We start from the raw sequence: 22756 nt of genomic DNA, 5'->3' as shown, positions 1-22756 counted from the left end.
TCCTTCAGTCCTCTCTTCTCACCTCTTTCACAAAACCCATTGGATGAGAAGGTCAGAGGGGCGGGACCTCTGACCTTCTCATCCAATGGGTTTTGTTAAAGAGGCGAGAAAAGTGGATGCGAGGAATCAAGGAGATTCTCCCTTAAATTCACCGTTGTCAGGGGGGTCCTCAAGGCTGGTTGTAGCCGTCTCGCTCAGTAACCGCACCCGACTTGAGCTCGAGACAGGAGTGGGTTGAAGCGATCGCGAGAGCATCCTTGCGAAGCCACAGAATCACAACAATAATTTCGGACTGAGGACAATACGACTGTCAAACATCGTCGCCTCATCACCCGGGTGATATAGCCTACTGACCTAAAGAAAAAGCGTAGGGACAATATCATTCATGGAAATAAATTAGAAGCCTGCGAGTTTGATTTGTTGTTGTTTTTATTTTGGGGGGACAACACAGCCTTTTGAACCCCAAAATGGCTGAGATAACCAATTTAAGACCAGCATATGGTAAGACATATTATTAAATGTTTTTCCGCATGATAAATAACATGCCAGGCAACTGTTTTAGGCTAACCGAAGAAAAATTAGTGTTACTCATGTTCTCCACAGATTCTAAATGGTGTCTTGTTGGCCTAACAAGGCTGAAAGACTCCAGGTACTACACACTTTATTCTCCACTTTATTTTATTTATTTTCCGAAAGTCTCGTTTTTTGTGCTATATTCAATTAATTTCATGTTTGAAATTAAATGGCACACGTCTATTTAATACGACACGAGTGATGTGTAGCCTACATTGTTGAGTCCCCATTGTGAGTCTTATCTCCTACAGTGGATGTTATTCTGATTATTAAATAGCTTTGAACCAACAGCAGGAATACATAAAAAAAAGCCACCTAGAATATAGGAAGCCACTTTTAAACTATGTGGATTTAGGGTGTATGTATTATTATCAACAATGTTCAGAGGGGAGAACACAGACCTATCAAGGCCTCGACTGTGTCAACGATTCAAATCATTTTAAAACGGAGCATAGGCCTATTGTCTATGTTTAATTTGTTGGGATTACAAATAGGACTATACATGAAAATGTATGGTCATGCGTGCGTTAGTTTCCGGCAGTAGCCACTATTGCTTCGTCAGATTTAGTCTTGTAGGAAGAATGTTGGCAGGGGATATAGACTGAATGAAAATGTGCCTGTGACATTATATATAAAAATTATATATATTGACTTCTGGTTAATGTCGTGCGCGGTACAGGTTTATTGTTAAGGGTGAGACACGTTTGGTTTGCACCTACTGCGCTCATGCCTTCTCCATCCTTCTCGAATGGCTTTTGACAGCGCGTGTGGGTTAGAGAGGATGATGACGTTAAGTCTATTCTTGAGGCTTGGCATCAACTGTGCCCGACTGGCTGCTCTTCTATTGTTGTAATGAACATCTACCCGAATTCCTGAAATGGACCCGTTGTCAATAGCAGAACAGAACATTTGGGCAGGGTGGGTGGTGTTCTCTCACGTCTGCCCAAATACCTCACTCGCTGGGCAATCAATGTGCGCGCTCATTGAAATCTATCTAGTTAAGTCACTAGATACACCCAGTCACATGCATATATTTACTGTATAAATATATGTTTTACACCTGCAATTAATCAACAATCAATTACACAACAACCAGTGCAGACAACTAACAGGACAGGATGGGACATATCACATTGACAAAATCAGTAAGAAACAGTCTAAATCTCCTCTTTTCCGACCCGAATAGTCTATGAAAATAAATGTGCTCCAGTGGAGATTATTATGTTTTCTGTTTGAAGGGGAGAGGTGCTCATGTTGTTTGTTTGTGTCTGGAGTGTTAGAGCAGATCCTCAATGAGAGGGCGTGGGGAGTCTAATTACACCAACAAAAGCACTCTTTGTTATATCATCTCTTCATTATCAACCTTTCTGCATTGTTAAATTCATATTACCATAATTCATCTCCTTAACAGATAGCCATCGCCCAGAGCAACTTGCATGGCTTTTGTTTTGATTCATGAGCGGATTTTCCCTCTGATTTGAGGCCAGTGCCAAAGCTGGAGGGAACAGATGCAGTTTACCCCACCTGAGGGATTTTCATACTACTGAGCCGAGCCAAACTAAGCTGTACTGAGCTGGCCTGGTTATGCATTCCCTATACTTGCTGTAACTGTTCTGGAAAGGACAATGTGAAAGTGATGACCCCCTCGGCTTTACTTCCGTATCCAGTCCCATACCGTTTTGAATGGGCTTCAAGATTATATAATCCAATTCATGAGAACACAGTCATACAGTGCAGTCAGAAAGTATTCAGACCCCTTGACTTTTTCCACATTTTGTTACATTACAGCCTTATTCTAAAATTGATTAAAATAATGTTTTCCCTCATCAATCTACACACAATATCCCAGAATTACAAAGCGAAAACAGTTTTTTAGAAATGTTTGGAAATGTATTTAAAATAAAAAACAGAAATACCTTATTTACATAAGTATTCAGACCCTTTGCTATGAGACTCGAAATTGAGCTCGGGTGCATCCTGCTTCCATTGATCATCCTTGAGATGTTTCTACAACTTGATTGGAGTCCACCTGTGGTAAATTCAATTGATTGGACATGATTTAGAAAGGCACACACCTATCTATATAAGGTCCCACAGTTGACAGTGCATGTCAGAGCAAAAACCATGCCATGAGGTCGAAGGAATTGTCCGTAGAGCTCCAAGACAGGATTGTGCCGAGGCACAGATCTGGGAAAGGGTACCAAAAAATGTCTGCAGCATTGAAAAAATGTCTGCACAGTGGCCTCCATCATTCTTAAATGGAAGAAGTTTGGAAGGTGACCAAGAACCCGGTGGTCACTCTGACAGAGCTCCAGAGTTCCTCTGTGGAGATGGGAGAACCTTCCAGAAGGACAACCATCTCTGCAGCACTCTACCAAGCCACTCCTCATTAAAATGCACCTTAAGGACTCTCAGACCATGAGAAACAAGATTCTATGGTCTGATGAAACCAAGATTAAACTCTTTGGCCTGAATGCCAAGCGTCACGTCTGGAGGAAACCTGGCACCATCCCTACGGTGAAGCATGGTGGTGGCAGCATCATGCTGTGGGGATGTTTTTCAGCGGCAGGGACTGGGAGACTAGTCAGGTTCGAGGCAAAGATGAACGAAGCAAAGTACAGAGATCCTTGATGAAAACCTGCTCCAGAGCGCTCAGGACCTCAGACTGGGGCGAAGGTTCACCTTCCAACAGGACAATGACCCTAAGCACACAGCCAAGACAATGCAGGACTGGCTTTGGAACAAGTCTTTGAATGTCCTTGAGTGACCCAGCAAGAGCCCGGACTTGAACCCGATCAAACATCTCTGGAGAGACCTGAAAATAGCTGTGCAGCGACGCTCCCCATCCAACCTGACACAGCTTGAGAGGATCTGCAGAGAAGAATGGGAGAAGCTCCCCAAATATGTTTATATTTATATATTTTATTTTTATATTTATATTTATGTTTTAGTCATTTAGCAGATGCTCTTATCCAGAGCGACTTACAGTTAGTGAGTGCATAATTTTTTTTTCTTCCTGTAATGTCTCAAATTGATATGAGAAAATGAAACGCTGCCTGCCCAGCAATAACTATACACTGCTGGCCCCTACAGTGAGTGAAGGCAATGAAGGCAGATAATCAATTATTTCAACACATACAAATCTCTGATGTCCTGTAACTTATACCGTTACATAGTATACATATTTATTTATTATACAGTGCAACCCTTTTCATATTATATTTACAATACATGTTACACCAGTATAACACTGCATGATGACATACAGTGCCTTGCAAAAGTATTCATCCCCCTGGCGTTTTTCCCATCCTGTTGCACTACCTGTAATTTAAATGGATTTTTATTTGGATTTCATGTAATGGTCATACACAAAATAGTCCAAATTGGTGCAGTGAAATGACAAAAATAACTTGTTTAAAAAAATTAGACAATTAATAACGGAAAAGTGGTGCGTGCATATGTATTTACCCCCTTTCCTATGAAGCCCCTAAATAAGATCTGGTGCGACCAATTACCTTCAGGAGTCACATAATTAGTTAAATAAAGTCCACCTGTGTGCAATCTAAGTGTCACATGATCTGTCACATGATCTCAGTATATACGTATACACCTGTTCTGAAAGGCCCCAGAGTCTGCAACACCACTAAGCAAGGGGCACCATGAAGACCAAGGAGCTCGCTAAACAGGTCAGGGACAAAGTTGTGGAGAAGTACAGATCAGGGTTGGGTTATAAAAAAATATCTGAAACTTTGAACATCCCACAGAGCACCATTAAATCCATTATTAAGAAATTGAAATAATATGGCACCACAACAAACCTGCCAAGAGAGGGCCGCCCACCAAAACTCACAGACCAGGCAAGGAGGGCATTAATCAGAGAGGCAACAAAGAGACCAAAGATAACCCTGAAGGAGCTGCAAAGCTCCACAGCAGAGATTGGAGTATCTGTCCATAGGACCACTTTAAGCCATACACTCCACAGAGCTGGGCTTTAAAGAAGAGTGGCCAGACAAAAGCCAATGCTTAAAGAAATAAATAAGCAAACACGTTTGGTGTGCGCCAAACGGCATGTGGGAGACTCCCCAAACATATGGAAGAAGGTACTCTGGTCAGATGAGACTAAAATTTAGCTTTCTGGCCATCAAGGAAAATGCTATGTCTGGCGCAAACCCAACACCTCTCATCACCCCAAGAACACCATCCCCACAGTGAAGCATGGTGGTGGCAGCATCATGCTGTGGGGATGTTTTTCATCGGCAGGGACTGGGAAACTGGTCAGAATTGAAGGAATGATGGATGGAGCTAAATACAGGGAAATTCTTGAGGGAAACCTGTTTCAGTCTTCCAGAGATGTGAGACTGGGATGGAGGTTCACCTTCCAGCAGGACAATGACCCTAAGCATACTGCTAAAGCAACACTCGAGTGGTTTAAGGGAAAACTTTTAAATGTCTTGGAATGGCCTAGTCAAAGCCCAGACCTCAATCCAATTGAGATTCTGTGGTATGTCTTAAAGATTGCTGTACACCAGCGGAACCCATCCAACATGAAGTAGCTGGAGCAGTTTTGCCTTGAAGAATGGGCAAAAATCCCAGTGGCTAGATGTGCCAAGCTTATAGAGACACACCCCAAGGGACTTGCAGCTGTAATTGCTGCAAAAGGTGGCTCTACAAAGTATTGACTTTGGTGGGTAAATAGATATGCTTGCTCAAGTTTTCAGTTTTTCTTTCTTATTTCTTGTTTGTTTCACATAAAAAAATATTTTGCATCTTCAAAGTGGTTGGCATGTTGTGTAAATCAAATGATACAAACCCCCCAAAAATCTATTTTAATTCCAGGTTGTAAGGCAACAAAATAGGAAAAATGCCAAGGGGGGTGAATACTTTCGCAAGCCACAGATACAGGTGTTCCAAGCTTGTAGCGTCATAACCAAGAAGACTCAAGGCTGTAATTGCTGCCAAAGGTGCTTCAACAAAGTACTAAGTAAAGGGTCTGAATACTTATGTAAATGTAACATTTCAGTTTTTTTTATTTTTGCTAAATTTTCTAAAAACCTGTTTTTGCTTCATCATTATGGGGTATTGCGTGTAGATTTGAGGTGGAAAAAACAATTTTAATCAATTTTAGACTAAGGCTGTAACATAACAAAATGTGGAAAAAGTCAAGGGGTTTGAGTACTTTCCTAATGCACTATATATATATATATATATATATATATATAATCTCTCATTTGAAAAAACTACAAGGCTAAGGAGGCGGTCTCTTTCGCAGCGTATATCCGAGCCAGCACAGTATGTTTCGGGTTGGCACGATAGTTTAAAAAAGGTAATAAGGTGTGAAACTGTGTTCCATTGGACCCCAATCTATTCCTAGCCATCACTATACACCATCGCTTATTATCCAAGGTGTGCATGTGGACCGAGGGGATGGTCGTGATGACTGTGGACGTGTGGGTTGTCAGTCTCTGATGTAAAAGAGGGCTGATATTTTGAGATCCCCAGCCTGCTATGCCATCTTGGATTCAAAACTATGGCGTAGGAGTTTCCTGAAGGACTGGCAGGGAGAAAGACTTCTTGAGTCAGTGAGTAGTTGAGTAGGAGCTGTTTGAAGGACAGTCTGCACCTAAGACAGAGCTATAGGAAGAAAGAAGTTAGCCCTACTCCTGTCAATCGAATCAGATCTACATAAATAAGATATTCTGCCATTCTACAGGAAATATAATGGCAAACACTATTGAGTTTGACAGTCTTTTCAAAGTTGTTTGCATAATTGAATCGCTGCCAAAGTGATATACATTTGTTTTGGTTTAGAAATATGGACCATCTTTGTAAAGTGATGAATTGGGACTACAGCCCGTTGGTGAGATGTTGTTCAAGTAGGTTACTTTATTGTTTGCTATTAATTTACTGGAGGTTTAGCCAACTGATTGTGTGGTTGAGATGGTCCGATCGAGGGTCTGAATGTCAGATTGTGATGTCTTTTTTTTGTAGTTTGAATCTTCTGTACATAGCATTTCTGGTAACTGTGGCATACATGTACTTGATGAGGACATTACACAGTCATAACATAAGCAATGCAAAACATCTTTATATGGCTTATGAAGATTGTATAAGTCACTTAAAAGGTTGTCCTTATTTAGTACCCTTATGTTATTGACTTTCTTTGTCTCTTTGGGGGTACATGTCTTACTGAGGCAATCTAGCCTGGATGAAGGGGTGAGCCGACACAGTGACACACAGTCCTACCTCTCCTCCTCTCCCTCCATCTCTCTCCGTACCTTCTCTCTGCAGTGTGTCCGGCATAGCCGGAACAGCGCTTGTGATTTAATGCCATAGTGACTGGTGTCAGTGACAAGCCCCTTTCTCACCCAGTGGTGAAATACAGCATAGTCCACCTCGGGAGAAGATGTCTGTCTGTATCACTCATATTCACCGAGATTTCAGGATGAAGAAACACACACAGACAAAGCTAACGTTGTGTGAAAGGTGGTTTAGATAGTCTATTAGCTCAGTCCTGTGAGAAGCTGAGCAGCAGTGATTTACCTCGTGTTGATGGCAGTAGTGGAGATGGATGTTTACAGATGTTTCGTCTTTGTTAATGTCCTACTGTGTGCCATATGTTGAACATGTAAGAGGGAAAATAGATTGTTTACAAGAACATTTCTATGAGTGTTTGGGTTATTGTGGTCCTCTGTAGCTCAGCTGGTAGAGCACGCGCTTGTAACGCCAAGGTAGTGGGTTCGATCCCCGGGACCACCCATACACAAAAATGTATGCACGCACGACTGTAAGTCGCTTTGGATAAAAGCGTCTGCTAAATGGCATATTATTATTTTATTAGAACAATTCTTGAGACACGACTCTGTGTAGTGGAGGTACTTAGGAATGTAGTGTTTCCTCGCACCTTGACGTCACCTTTCATGAAGTTAGCGGTCACTCCTGAACTGGATGGTTTGCCACTTAAAGGGTAGGAAACATGAGTTTTTACTCACCAATGTAACAACACAGTGTGGTCAAAGACTTAGTAACTTAGTTGTAGTCATGACCTGGTTACCTATAAGTACAAACCTAGTAATGTTTTGGGGTTATTACATATTTATTGACTTATTTCCGGATAACTTCTAATGTACCCACAATGCACTATTTCTCAACGTCATATGGAGGATCTACTCTGTGCTACTGAGGTCGTAAGCTAGCTAGCTCAAGCTGGCTAACGTTAGCCACACCTCATGCTAGTCAGTCTTTGTGGCTGTGTTATCTAGTGGGAACCCATTAGCATGGCAGGCTCTGGTGCTTTCTTGCCGTGGGCTCCAAACAAAATAGAAAATCATACCTGTTTGCACTAATGGTGTAGTACCTCGTCTGTTCTCCTTTTTGTTTTGTCAACTTTTGGCATGTTCTCTGTTAAGTAGGCTATGTGAGTTTTGTAACTTTTTCCACCTTGGCTAAGTGCTTGCGCGCTAGCTGACTGACATCTGGAATCTATCTATTTTGCAGGTAGCCTAGCGGTTAAGAGCGTTGGGCCAGTTACCAAAACGTCACTGGTTAGACTCCCCGAGCCAACTAGGTGAAAAATCTGACAATGTGCACTTGAGCAAGGCACGTAACCCTAATTGCTTCTGTAAGTCGCTCTGGATAAGAGCGTCTGCTAAATGACTAAAATGTAAAAATGGCTGACTGATTCAGTGCTAACATAACGTTAGCAGGCTGGTAGGGCTAACGTTAGCAGGCTAGTTGGCTAGCAACCTTGCAAGTTGATTTGTGACAATACATTCATAAAGTATTTGCTTGTAAATTGGCTGAATTTTATTGAAATTAGTAGTCATGAGTGCAAACGATTTGGATTAATTTGAAGTTATATATTTGAAGTTATTTCTGTTGAGTTTACATTATAGGTTGGCTTGCTGGGTCCTCCATATTGCATCACACCCCGTAAAAACGTTTTCCGACATGAGTTTAGCATTCTTTGGAATTCTGATCGGTTTTATGTAATAACTCAAAAAATAGAAAAGTGAGTTGTAACTTTGCATTGGGACTTTTGATGCGTATACTAATTCAAATCCATATGTTACATGTGGTTATGTTTATGCTACCTACCCATAATTTAGGTGTTAGAATGAGTGAATTCAGAGTATGGCGTGCTGGTTACATTTACTACTCTTCTGGTAATCTAAGCCCAGACGTCACACGCATCCTTAATAATACACTCCTCATTTCCTCCTCTCTTCTGAAACTCCAACGCTCCTCTCTCCATCATGCCCTCATCCTCCTCTTTCTGCCCTACCTTCACACTCCTGTGTATTCCCGTATTCCTCCACAGTCCCACACTTCCCCGCTCTCCTCCTCGCGTATGAATCAGACAATAGAATCATTGCTCATGATTAACAATTTACTGCAGTTTATTAATAATGGACGCCTCCTGCGTATGCACAGACTTGTGTACACGCGCGCGCACGCTCACACATTTGTTCTTTCAAGCATTGTTCCTTTTGATACCGTTGGTTTTATTACTAAATCCTGGATTTCGCCTTCAGTATTGTTATCGAGGTATGAACTCACTCAAGGTTTTATTTCATTTAGACCTTGACCTTATGGTCTCTCTCTCTCTCTCTCTCTCTCTGGGGATGCCTCTTTCTCTCTCTGGGGATGTCTCACTCTCTCTGGGGATGTCTCGCTCTCTCTGAGGGGATGTTTCTAAGCAACGAGAGCATCTCAGCTGTGCTTTAAAGACCCTCCAAAAAATGTCTGATGCCCCACCGGGGTCGCAATGATCAATGGAGTAGAGGGGGGGGGGGGGGGTCAAGTCTTTGTCTAGAGGGGGATGGGGGAGTGAGTGGGTGTGGGCAGCTACTGTAGACACTACGGAGATAGTCAGTGGAAGAGAGAGGGAGTGGGAATAGGTAAAACATTGCCTCAGGGGAAAAGGAGAAAGAGCGAATGGAAAGCAGAACTGGATGCCAGTAGCTGTTTTTAATGACGATAACGAATTGACTAAATGGTTTAGCCGTGAGGTATGCCCTGCGGTACGCAGACAAGCGTCTGCTGTTCTGAATTCCCAAGGCCCGCAGGGAAGTGACTGTCACTCTTCAGAAATGTCCCAAGCAGTCTGTTTGTCTGGCACGCTTTCTCTCGACTCTCCATCTGGGCCCTAGCTATGGATCCTTTGTCTCACTGGTTGTGTCTCTGTTAGCAGCGGATGTCACCACTCATTCATACCACATTTCCTGACTCTCTGTCTCTTTCATTCACCATTTCTTCTCCCTTTTCTCTCCTAACCATTTCCCTCTCTCTCGCTCTTGTCTTCCTGCTACCTTTGAATTCTATCCCGATTCCTATCCTCAAGTAACCGTGTTCACAACCTTCATTTCATGGCCATTTTTGTTTTTCTGTCTGGCTTGTCAAGCTGTTAAAAGCCTCCTGTCTGTCACACAACTGGACAAGTGCCTGCAAACCCTGACCCAATTTTGGCCTCCAGCACTGTTGCTAAGCCCCTCCAGCTGACTTCCCTGCTGGATATGAATATTGGCAGCTAACACTAAAGCTAAATCCCTGCACATGCAGCTTACTGGTGGGCCGGGGTGTGGCTGGCTGCAACTTCAAGCATCTGGGGTCATCCAGTTCAGTTCTAGCCTGGTCAAACCAGACTGAATGCTGCACTCACTATTGCTTCCAATGGTGAGAGCTGCGTTCAGTCTGGTTTTACCAGGCTACTAATTCCAGCCAAGGTGCATGAAGGCTGATGAAGGCTGCTATGCTGAAACCTGTTGTTTTTTGATAGTAAAGGAAGAGGACTTAAAATTCTACTTCCATTTTCCTCCAAGAGAAAATCTCTCGTAGAATTATTGTAGTCGATAGCTGGGGCCTCTGTCATCTTTGCTTTATAACAGAGGTAGGTAACCTTAAGCAAATGTGACTGTGTGTAGTTATTCCTGACCACTGAGGTTGATTTGGGCTTCAGTCACAGATTTTAACCAAAGAAGGTGGCTTTACAAACTGCAGTTGTGAATCTGAATCATTTGGATGTCCATTGGTGGGTGTGGCTTCTTGTTTCAGTTTAAGGCCTATCCCACCACCTTTTACATGACACCGGGGTCGTGTTCAGTAGGGAGAAAACGTTCTGAAACATTTTGAAACTGGGAGATACTGCCAGAACTTGCCCAACATGAACACAGATTTTTGTTTTCCGTGTGCCATATTGAACACAACTCTGGTGGGCGGAATCTCTTCAGTCGGCAGACAACCCCATATGGCATTCATAAATCTGAACTGCACTTCACTTGAAATTCCACGTTTTTTGATACCATTGTTAGGAAGACACATCAAGTTGAATGAGACATTCATATTAATCTGTATTCATCAGTATCTGTATTCATTCACAGACCCAATGAGAGGTCAGTGAGATATAGAGAGTGACTCATTCTAGTGGCTGACTTGACTCTATACAGAAGTCAGAATGGCTCTTACCATATAAAATGACTGCCCTTACAGTAAACAAGTGAATAGTCACAAACAACTATGTATTCCGTTGCCTACACAGTAATGTAGTCCCTTTAAACCTATTAGTGAGCAAAATGGTCCATTTACACTAAAAAACGAGAAGGAACTTCCATGACAATGGCATGCATAATTCAGGGTTTTATTTTTTTAGTTGTTTATGCATTTGCATAGGTGGCTTTTTGTGAATGCAGTATGTGGGTGTTTTTATTCATGTTTGTAAGTGCACGAACGTTCAGTATGCTAAGTGTGTGTATAGTGTAGTTAATCTACCAATTTTCCTTGCTGCGGAGTTGTTTTACATAGAAGTCACAGGAGAAAAGGAGAAAACACTCCAAAGCTCTTGAGGCCTCATTATAGCTGTGATCAGTGCAGCCGTACAGCAGCGTCTGACAACCACACACAAGATCTCTACAGTCTGAACAATGATTGGCTGAATCAGGTGTGTTATTGCAGGACTGGAGTGAAAACCTGCATACTTAGTAGTGCTGGAGACCCCTGCTCTATAGTGTGCATTGCATTGTCTCCTTACTGATGATTTGTATGCAGAACGTTACATACGCCCCGGGTCCCTGTCCCGCCCCTGATGGAGCAAGACCGCATGAATACTACACTCTTCACACCCCTGACCCCACACACGCACTCGCAAAGATACACACACACACACACACTCTGTACACATTCACTTTCTCACAGGCTTCCATCCCTCACCACATTACAGTAATGGGTGTCCATTAACTGGAAAACACTCTCACTGTATACCAGTGTCTGTGTTTCTCAGTGTGTGTGTGTGTGTGTGTGTGTGTGTAAACACATACCCCCCCACCCCCGTCTCTCAGTGCCTTCTGGAGTCTGATTAAGTGTGGAGACGGTGGAACACACATCCTGTTCTCATCCGCTCCGGGGTGAACTCGGAATTCCAATCAGCTCCGACCGACCAGCTCGATGGGAGAGGGGCCCCGCTGTTGCCAAGGCCACCCATATGAGAGAGAGAGGACAGTGAAGGAAAGACCGAATAATATTATTGGAGAAAATGGCTTAATTTGAATAAAATTGTTTAAATTGAAGGAGAGGGCAAAAGAAAACAAGTTTCCATGGTAGTAAACATACACAGAAAAGTAACATTACAAACATAGTTTGGATATTAGCAACAAGACAGAGAACCCACTACTTTACTCAAAGATAGACATTGTGCCTCTGTCAATCAGTCCCTGAGAAAATGTGACCAGCATCACCAAACCTTAATCTACCTACACACCATCAGCAGATAGCGCTTACAATGGCAGGCACTTCCAGGCAGGCACTTGGGCATAGGGGTACCCATATGTGCAGGCTAAATTGCTGTTAAAAGTGTAGGCCAATGATAGATCTAAGGCAGGTCTGTCAAAGACAATTATAGGCTTGTTATTTTTTTTTGACTTTTGACATTTCAGCCTTTACTGAAGTTCAGTTATAACAAGGTAGATCTGTCACTCAGGTTAGTATTTGGACTCATTACAACATTGACTACGGTGTGTGTGTGTGACTACGGGGCTGGTGAAGAGGCTATCTCTCTCAGGTTACTCAGAGAACGAGTCAGTACTAAAGAGACTGTAAGAAAGTAAGTCAGCCTTGTACGAGCCATAACGACACAAATTATTGTTGCATTCTAATAGATGTTGGTAGAGCATGGCGCTTGCAACGCCAGGGTTGTGGGTTCGTTTCCCACGGGGGGGCCAGTATGAAAATGTATGCACTCACTAATTGTAAGTCGCTCTGGATAAGAGCGTCTGCTAAATGACTAAAATGTTTTGAAAGAAATGCAGCCATAGATGTTGTGACCAAAACAGTCATCTTTCATAACATCCAAAATGGCTGTCAAAACAACAGGGTTCGGAAGGTCTTGAGTTGATGAGATACCTACTTATACTACAATGAGTGTTTTCATGGTTGTCGCCTACAGTCTACATAGCCACAAACATCCATATTGAACATGATTGGACAGTCAAACAGTAAAGCATACTCTGTACTGTACCTCAGTATGAAAAATGTATGCACTCTGAATAAGAGCGTCTGCTAAATGACTAAAATGTAAATGTAAATATAGATCAACATGCTCTTTTCTCCTTGCAATTATTTTATTTTTATTAGGTTACACCAACAAACAAAACAGCAGAACAATATAATGCAGCAATTTTCCCAACAGAGGCAATGCAAGATGAAATGAATGGGAGTAGCAAGCCGAGTGCAGAATTACTTTTATATCAAATTATACTGAACCTGGCCACAGTAATGGAAGACTTTATTCAGGCTTGTTCCTATTGTAATACCCTGTAGTGACATGCTACACAGTGAAGTATTCCATGACTGGTTTCTCTGTCTTTCTCTTTCTCTCTGTCTCTTTCTCTCAAAGTCCTTTATCAAAATATCAAGTGTTCAATCACACGTTTGTTGCTCTTATCTATCCATCTCTTAAAATGTTTTCCGAAAAGGTCTCCCTCGCTCTGTGTCCTCACTTCCTCCTCACATCAAATCTAGGTAGCACTTTATTTCGCACCACTATTCAAGGTAAATACCAGTTCAGTGTGTACTGTCAAAGAAAGTGCCACCCAAAGCTTAGATCCAGGCTGGTGCCACAGCTGTCAGTCACTTGTTAAACTGGGTCACACACTCAGTCCAAATTGAGGTCAATGGTGTTGTGTGTTTTCCAAAATGCTCCTGGTAAACATGGTGTAAAACATATTATAAGCTGTTGCAGTAGGATTACAGGAACTGTATGTGGCAAGGCCCCAAGAAACGTGAACCGGGAAGAAATGAAATACTTTGATCCTACCACGTTTTTCAAGTCCATCCATTTAAGTTTATTTGTGTTTTGGACCAGTTTTTCCTGCTTTTAAGCACATAGTTTTGACAGCCTTTCATGTTCTCACTTTAGGCAGAGAATTATGCTTTTTGATGGAATCCAACCTTCTGTTTCATGATGTTTCATATCTCACGTGTTCTTAATTTGTTTGTTGAAGGCAGTTTTTAAAAGGTCAGATCTTCCTGTTAAGGGTTTCAACCCATCAGTGTTGAAGGAATGGGGTAAATAACAATGGAAAGGAAATTATAAGATAAAGTGAATAACCTTTCCCTGCTCTCCCCCCGTCCCTCTTTCTCCTCCGCTCCCTTCTCAGAGGTGTCCCCGGTGCTGGCGGGCTTCCTGGGCGCCGGGGTCCTGGTGGTCTCAGTCACGGTGGCCGTCTTCCTCTGGACCTGCTGCCAGCGTCGCTACCGCCAGCTGACGGGCAGTTACAAGCTCCAATCGGGACCCTGCGACCCGGCCGTGGACCCGCCCTACAAGTTCATCCACATGCTCAAGGGAATCAGCATCTACCCGGAGACACTTAGTAACAAGAAGATCGTCCGCGTGGGTCGACGCCCGGGCTCCTCGCGTAATGGCGGCGGATCCGGCGTTGAGTGGGGTCGTAATGGTGAGCGAGGAAGAGGAGGGGGAGGAAGGGTGACGCTAGTGGACGTCAACCCAGAAACGGGCCTGCTCAACGGCTCCACCAATCTGCAGATGAGCCACCTACTGCCCCCTGCTGGACAGCCCAGGTTAGAGCAGGCGCTGCCCATCCGCGCCGACTACTGCTGCCTGGAGAGCAGCTCCAGGGGTAACAGCAGTAGCAGTAGCTGTGACGCCAGCAAGACAGCCTCGCCCTTTACCCCGTGCCAGGGGGAGGGCACCACAATGCCGCCCGCTGCCCTAGGCACCCTCAGCCTGGCCGTGGACTACAACTTCCCCAAGAAGGCGCTGGTGGTGACCATTGTTGGCGCCCAGGGTCTGCCCGCCGTGGACGAGCAGGCGGGTAGCTCGGACCCCTACGTGAAGATGACCATACTGCCAGAAAAGAAGCATCGGGTCAAGGTGAGTCTGGTTCCTCTGGAGGTTTCTTCCTACCTACAGGGTTGATCCTTTCCACTGTTTTCTCTGATTTGCGTTGTTGAGGGTTTAGGTATTTGGGGTTGTGGTCCTAATTAGGCTAATACTGTAAAAAAAAAAAAAAAAAAAATTCATTCATTATTGAATTATTTGAATTATCATTATTACAGATTTTAGATAAAAAATAAGAAAACACAATTTTTTATTTATTGTGCAAACATGCGGCAAGAAAGGTTTGAAGACCCCTGCATTATCCCTGTTATTTGTTATTGTAAAAGAGTTACTGTTAGTGTCACTGTAACTGTTTAAGTGTTACTGTAAGTGTAACTGTTTTAAGTGTTACTGTAAGTGTAACTGTTTTAAGTGTTACTGTAAGTGTAACTGTTTTAAGTGCTACTGTCACAATAACAACCAGACTGAAATATAACCGATTGCTCTGCAGACCCGCGTTCTGAGGAAGACCCTGGAGCCGGTGTTTGATGAGACGTTTACGTTCTACGGCGTGGCCTACAGCGCACTGCCCGACCTCACGCTGCATTTCCTGGTGCTAAGCTTTGACCGCTTTGCCCGTGACGATGTCATCGGGGAGGTGGCGGTGCCCCTGGCAGGGGTGGACCCCAGCACGGGACGAGTCCACATCACCCAACAGATCAGCAAGAGACACATCCAGGTGAGGGATGGGGATGAAGGGAAAGGAATGGATGGAGGGAGAGAGGAGAGGATGCATTACCTTGATTTATTACCTTTATTTAGGTCGGTTATTAAGAACACATACATTCTCTTTGATAATAATGACCTGACAAATAGACCCATCCTGGTTAGAGAAGGGGATGAGGAATGGAGAAAAGGAGGGAGAGAGAGGAGAAACTGGATGATGGAGGAGGATTTGTATTTGTATAAAAAATAAATTTCAGAGGAAGAAAGGTGAGGGATGGGGGATAGATGATGAAATATACTCTAGAAAGAAGGACAGAGGAAGAGGGGGGGAAGGGAGGGAGAGAAGGGAAGGGGTGTGGTAAAAGAGAGCAATTCAGAGAGCGATGAGTAGACAGAATTTGAGGATAGAGGGAGGAGTTGGAAGGGTGGGTGGGGGGGGGGGGGGGGAGAGAGAGAGGAGGTTAGGATGGATAGGTGGAGCAGTTACTGGGCTTTTATGACCAGCAACACTTGAGATGAAGGGGGAGGGATAAGGAGAACGACGTGAGAGAGAGAAAGAAAGAGGGAAAGATGGAGAGAAAGAGAGAAGAGACCGACAATAATCATTACTGGCTTCTAGCACAGGGTTGGCAGAAGGGTGATACATTTGCAAAATAAATGTCTACAGATTTAAATATGATGAAATGGTATAAATAATATAATAACCAATCCTGGCTTGTTTGCTTTTTGGCAAACAATCTTTCTTTCATTGAATCATTATCACACACGCATGCAAACACTCCACACACACACATACATGCAGCTGAAACGTATCTGTGAGGCTGGTCTGTGTGTGTGTGTGTGTCTGTATTGATTGGAGACCCATTAGGCCCATAAAAGTGGAGAGAGCCTGGCGTTATCTCTGACTGTAGGAAGACATCCATCAGAGCACGGAAACAAAGCCTTTTCCCCACATCATTACACATCATCCATATACAGCAGGGAGAGGAGGGGGAGAGGAGGGGGGAGAGGGAGAGGAGGGGGAGAGGAGAGAGAGAGAGAGAGAGAGAGAGAGAGAGAGAGGGAGAGAGAGAGAGAGAGGAGAGAGGAGAGGGAGAGGGAGAGAGAGAGAGAGAGAGAGAGAGGAGAGAGAGAGAGAGAGAGAGAGAGAGAGAGAGAGAGAGAGGAGAGAGAGAGAGAGAGAGAGAGAGAGAGAGAGAGAGAGAGAGAGAGAGAGAGAGAGAGAGAGAGAGAGAGAGAGAGAGAGAGAGAGAGAGAGAGAGAGAGAGAGACGAGAGAGAGAGAAGAGAGAGAGAGAGGAGAGAGAGAGAGAGAGAGAGAGAGAGAGAGGGAGAGAGAGAGAGAGAGAGAGAGAGAGAGAGAGAGAGAGAGAGAGAGAGAGAGAGAGAGAGAGAGAGAGAGAGAGAGATGAGAGAGAGAGAGAGAGAGAGAGAGAGAGCTGCTCTAGATGAGAAGGAACTCCCGCCCAACACTATCTGCACTGAGAAAAAGATAACCAAGATAGAGAAACCTGCACTTAATGCAAAATCTGCACTGATTAGACCATATGGCTTTTAGGACAGACTGTAAATAACCCACACACCATTAGGCCCCCACAGAGACATTAAAACATAATGATATAATCTCTAGAGCTCATGCAGTACGCACAGCTACTCTTCGAAGACAGCAGACATGCACGCACACGGTCATGCACACACACGTGTAAACACATTACAGGTATAAGTATCATTCCCAGTGCCACTGTAAGCCTGTCAAGCGAGACAGTACAGAAATGTATACACACAATCATAATTTCTTCCTCCATGTACACATACACTCACTCCAACATTCTAAATTTCACCTCCATGCAGTCACACTATTTCGCACCCCTCTCCCTCATGTGGAGATGTATAAGTACATACTTCCACCATCTCCTCTCCCTCTATTTCTCTTCTTTCCCTGTCTCATCTTCCTTTCTCTTCCTCTCTGTTATCTCTCTCTACCCCCTCTCTCCCCCTCTTCCTCTCCTTCCATCTCTCTCTCATCTCTTTACACCGTTGTTCAGAAGAGGGCCTTAAATTGAATTCCCTCCTATTTTACTGCAACCTTAAGGGGTTTAGAGACAGGATGGAATCGATCTTCCAGTAGAGAGAGAACTTACTTAAATAGGAGAGGGAGAGAGATTAGTTTGTGTAAATGAAAAAGAGGAGACATGGGTATCTGCTGATGGAGAGAAAGAGAGCAATGGCAATGAAAAAAGAAAGAGAGAGAGAGATGGATGAGAGAGAGAATAGTGTTTTTGGACGGAGAGAAAGCAAGACGGAACTGTGGGGGAAAAAAAGGATTGTGGCCGGACCATACGTCCAGAGGAGACGTCCATGAAACTTTTAACTGGGGGGAACTTAAGTGGAGGGGGAAGTTTAAATTATTGAAGTGGGGGACAGTAAAGACGTCACACTCATTACGACAGCAGTAGCTCACACACTTAGCGGTGGTTCATAAAAGCTATTATCCGTTTAGAACATAAAAAGGTATCTTTTGAGCATGGCCATTGTGATTCTCCACCATTCTACAGTAGCGCTTAAACGCTTCAAAACTCCCATTCAGCACAAGCCGTCCAAAATGTCACATTGGTTTATATGGCGGCATTAGCTCCTAGCGCTGTTATGACTGTGCCTTGCAGCAAGAACCATTTACTTGTACTTTAGATTAAAATGTCAGGGAACTAAGCAATGCCAAACATGGTGGGTCATTTCTGCATTTCGCACTGCAGTGAGTCTATGGCATGTTAATTTATATACTCAAACGGTGCTTTTAAGTATGAAATGCACCATTTACTACATAAGTACTTTAGAATATAGTCAAAAATATTAAAATGGTAGGGAACTGAGCTATTGTACACTACAAATGGTTGTGTACAGACTGCAGTGGTTTCAGACTATTTGTGTTTTTCGTAGAGCAGAGCTCCCCTGCCCCTAGTAGTCCTGCTCACTAATGAAAAAGCTACTGATACACTGTAGTAGAGACAATTAGGAGGCTATCTATTTACGCCATACTTTGCATGCAGATCCCAGAGCAGATGGTAGCAGATTTACGCGCACACGTCCGCACACACATTACACAGACACACATCTCGGCCTGGGTAATTCTCTATTTCTCCGATCTAAGTTCAAGCTCAGCCTTGGGCCGCCTCCCACAGCGCGTTGCCATGGTGACACCTAGACGTAGTATAGGAATTCACGCTCTGAGAAAGAGTGAGAGACATGAAAGCAGTGAAAAAGAGAGTGGGACCAAGAGAAAAACTAAGAGAGAGATGAACAGAAAGATGGGGATAGCCGCAGGTCTACAGATATTAGTTTTACTGTCATTATGTATGGTGTATGAATTGTGTGCAAACTGGAAGTGTAGGTGGATGGGTGGGTTATGGAGGTTTGTCTGCCATATTTTTGTGCAAGTCAGGTTTTGTGTGTATGAAGGTACTTTGTGTGTGTAATGTACAGTGCCTTCAGAAAGTATTCACACCCCTTGACTTTTTCCACATTTTGTGTTCCAGTCTGAATTTAATATGGATTAAATTGAGATTTTGTGTCACTGATCTACACACAATACCCCATAATGTCAAAGTGGAGTTGTGTTTTTAGAAATGTTTACAAATTAATAAAAAATGTAATGTCCTGATTCAATAAGTATTCAACCCTTTTTTAAATGGCAAATCTAAATAAGTTCAGAAGTACAAATGTGCTTAACAAGTCACATAATACGTTGCATGGACTCACTCTGTGTGCAGTAATGGTGTTCAACATCATTTTTAAATGACTCACCCGTCTCTGTACCCCACACATACAATTATCTGTAAGGTCAGTTACAGAGTTTAATGGCTGTGATAGGAGAAAACTGAGGATGGATCAACAACATTGTAGTTACTCCACAATACTAACCTAAATGACAGAGGGAAAAGAAGGAAGCCTCTACAGAATAAAAATATTCAAAAAAATGCATCCTGTTTGCAATAAGGCACTAAAGTAATACAGCAAAAAATGTGGCAAAGAAATTAACTTTTTGTCCAGTCTACATATTTTCAAGCATGTTGGTGGCTGCATCATTTTATGGGTATGCTTGTCATCGGCAAGGACTAGGGAGTTTTTTGGGGGGTAAAAATAAATGGAATAGAGCTAAGCACTGGCAAAATCCTAAAGGAAAACTTGGTTCAGTCTCCTTTCCGACAGACACTGGGAGACGAAATCACCTTTCAGCAGGACAATTACCTAAAACACAAGGCCAAATATACACTGGAGTTGTTTACCAAGACGACGTAGAATGTTCCAGAGTGATCGTAAGTTTTGACTTAAATCGGCTTAAATCTATGGCAAGACTTGAAAATGGCTGTCTAGCTGTCTAGCAACTTATTTAGATTTGCCATAAAAAAAGGGTTGAATACTTATTGAATCAGGACATTTCATTTTTTATTAAATTGTAAACATTTACAAATTACTCCACCAACGTGACAGAGCTTGAAGATTTTTTTAAGAATGGGCAAATATTGTACAATCCAGGTGTGGAAAGCTCTTAGAGACTTACCCAGAAAGGCATGCAGCTGTAATAGCTGCCAAAGGTGATTCTAACATGTATTGAGTCAGGGGGTTGAATGCTTATCTAATCGATGAATTCGTGTTTTATTTTCCATTTATGTGTCTTTTTTTTTTTTGAATTTCTCTTCCACTTTGACATTGGAGTATTTTGTGTAGATAGTTCAGGAAAAAATGACAGTTAAATCCATTTTAATCCCACTTTGTAACACAACAAAATGCGGAAAAGGTCAAGGGGTGTGAAAACTTTCTGATGGCACTGTATGTGTGTGTTCTAACCGTGTTCTCCCCGCTGTGTGGGTGCGTGTGCATCTACATTCTAACCCTGTGCTCTCTCTGCAGTGTGTGTGCATCTACATTCTAACCCTGTGCTCTCTCTGCAGTGTGTGTGCATCTACATTCTAACCCTGTGCTCTCTCTGCAGTGTGTGTGCATCTACATTCTAACCCTGTGCTCTCTCTGCAGTGTGTGTGCATCTACATTCTAACCCTGTGCTCTCTCTGCAGTGTGTGAGCCGTGGGGAGCTGCTGGTGTCTCTGTCCTACCAGCCTGTCACTCACAGGCTCAATGTGGTGGTGCTGAAGGCCAAACACCTGCCCAAGATGGACATCACTGGCCTGTCAGGCAGTGAGTACTACACAAACGCACGCACACACAAACACACACACACACACACACACACACATCTCACCCCCTTTCCCCTCTATCCATCCCTCACAGACCCCTACGTGAAGGTGAACGTGTTCTACGGCCGCAAGCGCATCGCCAAGAAGAAGACTCACGTGAAGAAGTGCACGCTCAACCCCGTTTTTAACGAGTCATTCATCTACGACGTGCCCGCCGAGCTGCTGGCCGACGTCTCTGTGGAGTTCCTGGTGGTCGACTTTGACCGTACCACCAAGAACGAGGTGGTGGGCCGCCTGGTGTTGGGTGGCCAGAGCCTCATGCACACTGGGGTCACCCACTGGAGAGAGGTCTGCGACAACCCCCGCCGGCAGATTGCCAAGTGGCACAACCTGGGCGAGTATTAGGACCGCTCAGAAAAATATCCCAAAATGTTTGCAATTTTCTTGGAATGGATATTCTGTCGAAAAACCACCACCACCACTACTATTTCAATCCTATTCACTTAGAAATAAAACCCTTCCCGCCTGAAATAAAGAGACACAACCAGACCACCGTAACCCCACCCAGCATGGACACTCGCTTCTATGAAAAATTCCCGCAACCATTGAGACGACCACCGGGGCCGAGAAAAATCTGACCAGACTTTCAGGAATCACTGACGACAAAAGACTTGATTGAGGATTTAAAAATCAAAATCGGAATATATATCTATATATACATATAAAAATTTATACACAAATATATAGCCTACACAATCAATACTGTTAGCGAGATCCATGTGGTCCTACCGGTTGGTGGGTGTGTAAAGGGGCTGTGGTTCATCCAATCAGAGTTCACAACAGAGAGTGCATCACAACTCCTCCCTCCTTCTCCAGCCCCTGCCACCCATAGGTATAAACATTCCTTTACTTGCATGCTTGAACAAGTTACAAATAAAACACACCTGGGAAGGAAGGTGGCCACAGAATACAGTAGGTCATATTTTCTCTTAACGTAGTGTACCAATTCCCTTTAAATCAGGAAGTATCCCCTGGTACTGCACAAAATTGGGAGGGTTTATGTTAATTAAAGGGTGTGGTTAATTTATATTGCGATGGGGCTGTTTTTTAAAGTAGGGAAATGCTTCTTTTAACAGGAGTGGTAATATTAGAGGCGTGGTTAATTTATGGGGCAGGATGGGATACTATATTACAATATTTACCAGGGATAATAAAGTTGTTGCAAAGTGTTTAAGTTATGGGCAGGTAAGGCTATGGGGAGGACTTGATGATATTTGAAAATGTATGCACTCACTAACTGTAAGTCGCTCTGGATAAGAGCGTCTGCTGAATGACTAAAATGTAATATTTATCACCACTTTTATGTTTCTTTCTATGTGGACCAAATATGTTTAATCAGTAAGCTCACATGCAGCAACAATATCCATGAAACTCAATAGTCAAACTGCATTTGTCAGAGCTTTTTCATGCACAGTGTAAAATTGGCTTGAGTTCAAGCCAGCTCTCGTAGAGACAGGGACAAAATGGAGACATTCATTTTGTGGGGCAGATTCATACCAACACTGGCATAACAATTGGACATTATCCACTTGCAGTTCACGTACATGTTGGAAAACCAGTGTTCAGTATGTTACAATGTGTCTATGATAAGTGCATTGTGGAGCTAATCAAAACAGTTCAATCTAAATTGAGGGTATGGAATAAAACTCTGCCATCTCAGTGATATCCCTTCACTGAACCCTCCCTCAGTAGCAAACAAGGTTAGTGGATTGGGTCTGCCCCATTACAGTAAATGGATGATTTCTGGTTTTATTTTGTGACTGCTCCCTATCATTTTATTGGTGCATTTGTTTTTAGACCTGATGTGATGAGGTGAGGCTGTAGCTATGTAGCATGGGTAGCTATAATTCACTGGACCTTAATGTACCAAAACCCGTTGT

General features: G+C 43.3%; 1 protein-coding gene across 1 annotated transcript; it reads left to right on the top strand.

Moving 5' to 3' along the window:
• Window positions 1-467: 467 nt before the first annotated feature.
• On the top strand, window positions 468-21221 carry LOC311132233 (synaptotagmin-11-like; the record flags this gene model as incomplete). Its single annotated transcript, XM_084165459.1, has 5 exons — window positions 468-501; window positions 14220-14953; window positions 15411-15638; window positions 20697-20817; window positions 20911-21221. The coding sequence occupies 5 exons, from the start codon at window positions 468-470 to the stop codon at window positions 21219-21221; spliced, it is 1428 nt and encodes a 475-aa protein (XP_084021585.1).
• Window positions 21222-22756: the final 1535 nt, after the last annotated feature.

The sequence above is a fragment of the Coregonus lavaretus genome (genome assembly GCF_964263955.1).
Source record: "Coregonus lavaretus genome assembly, chromosome: 7".
NCBI classification, from domain to species: Eukaryota; Metazoa; Chordata; class Actinopteri; order Salmoniformes; family Salmonidae; genus Coregonus; species Coregonus lavaretus.
This window is presented reverse-complemented; position numbering and strand designations above follow the sequence as displayed.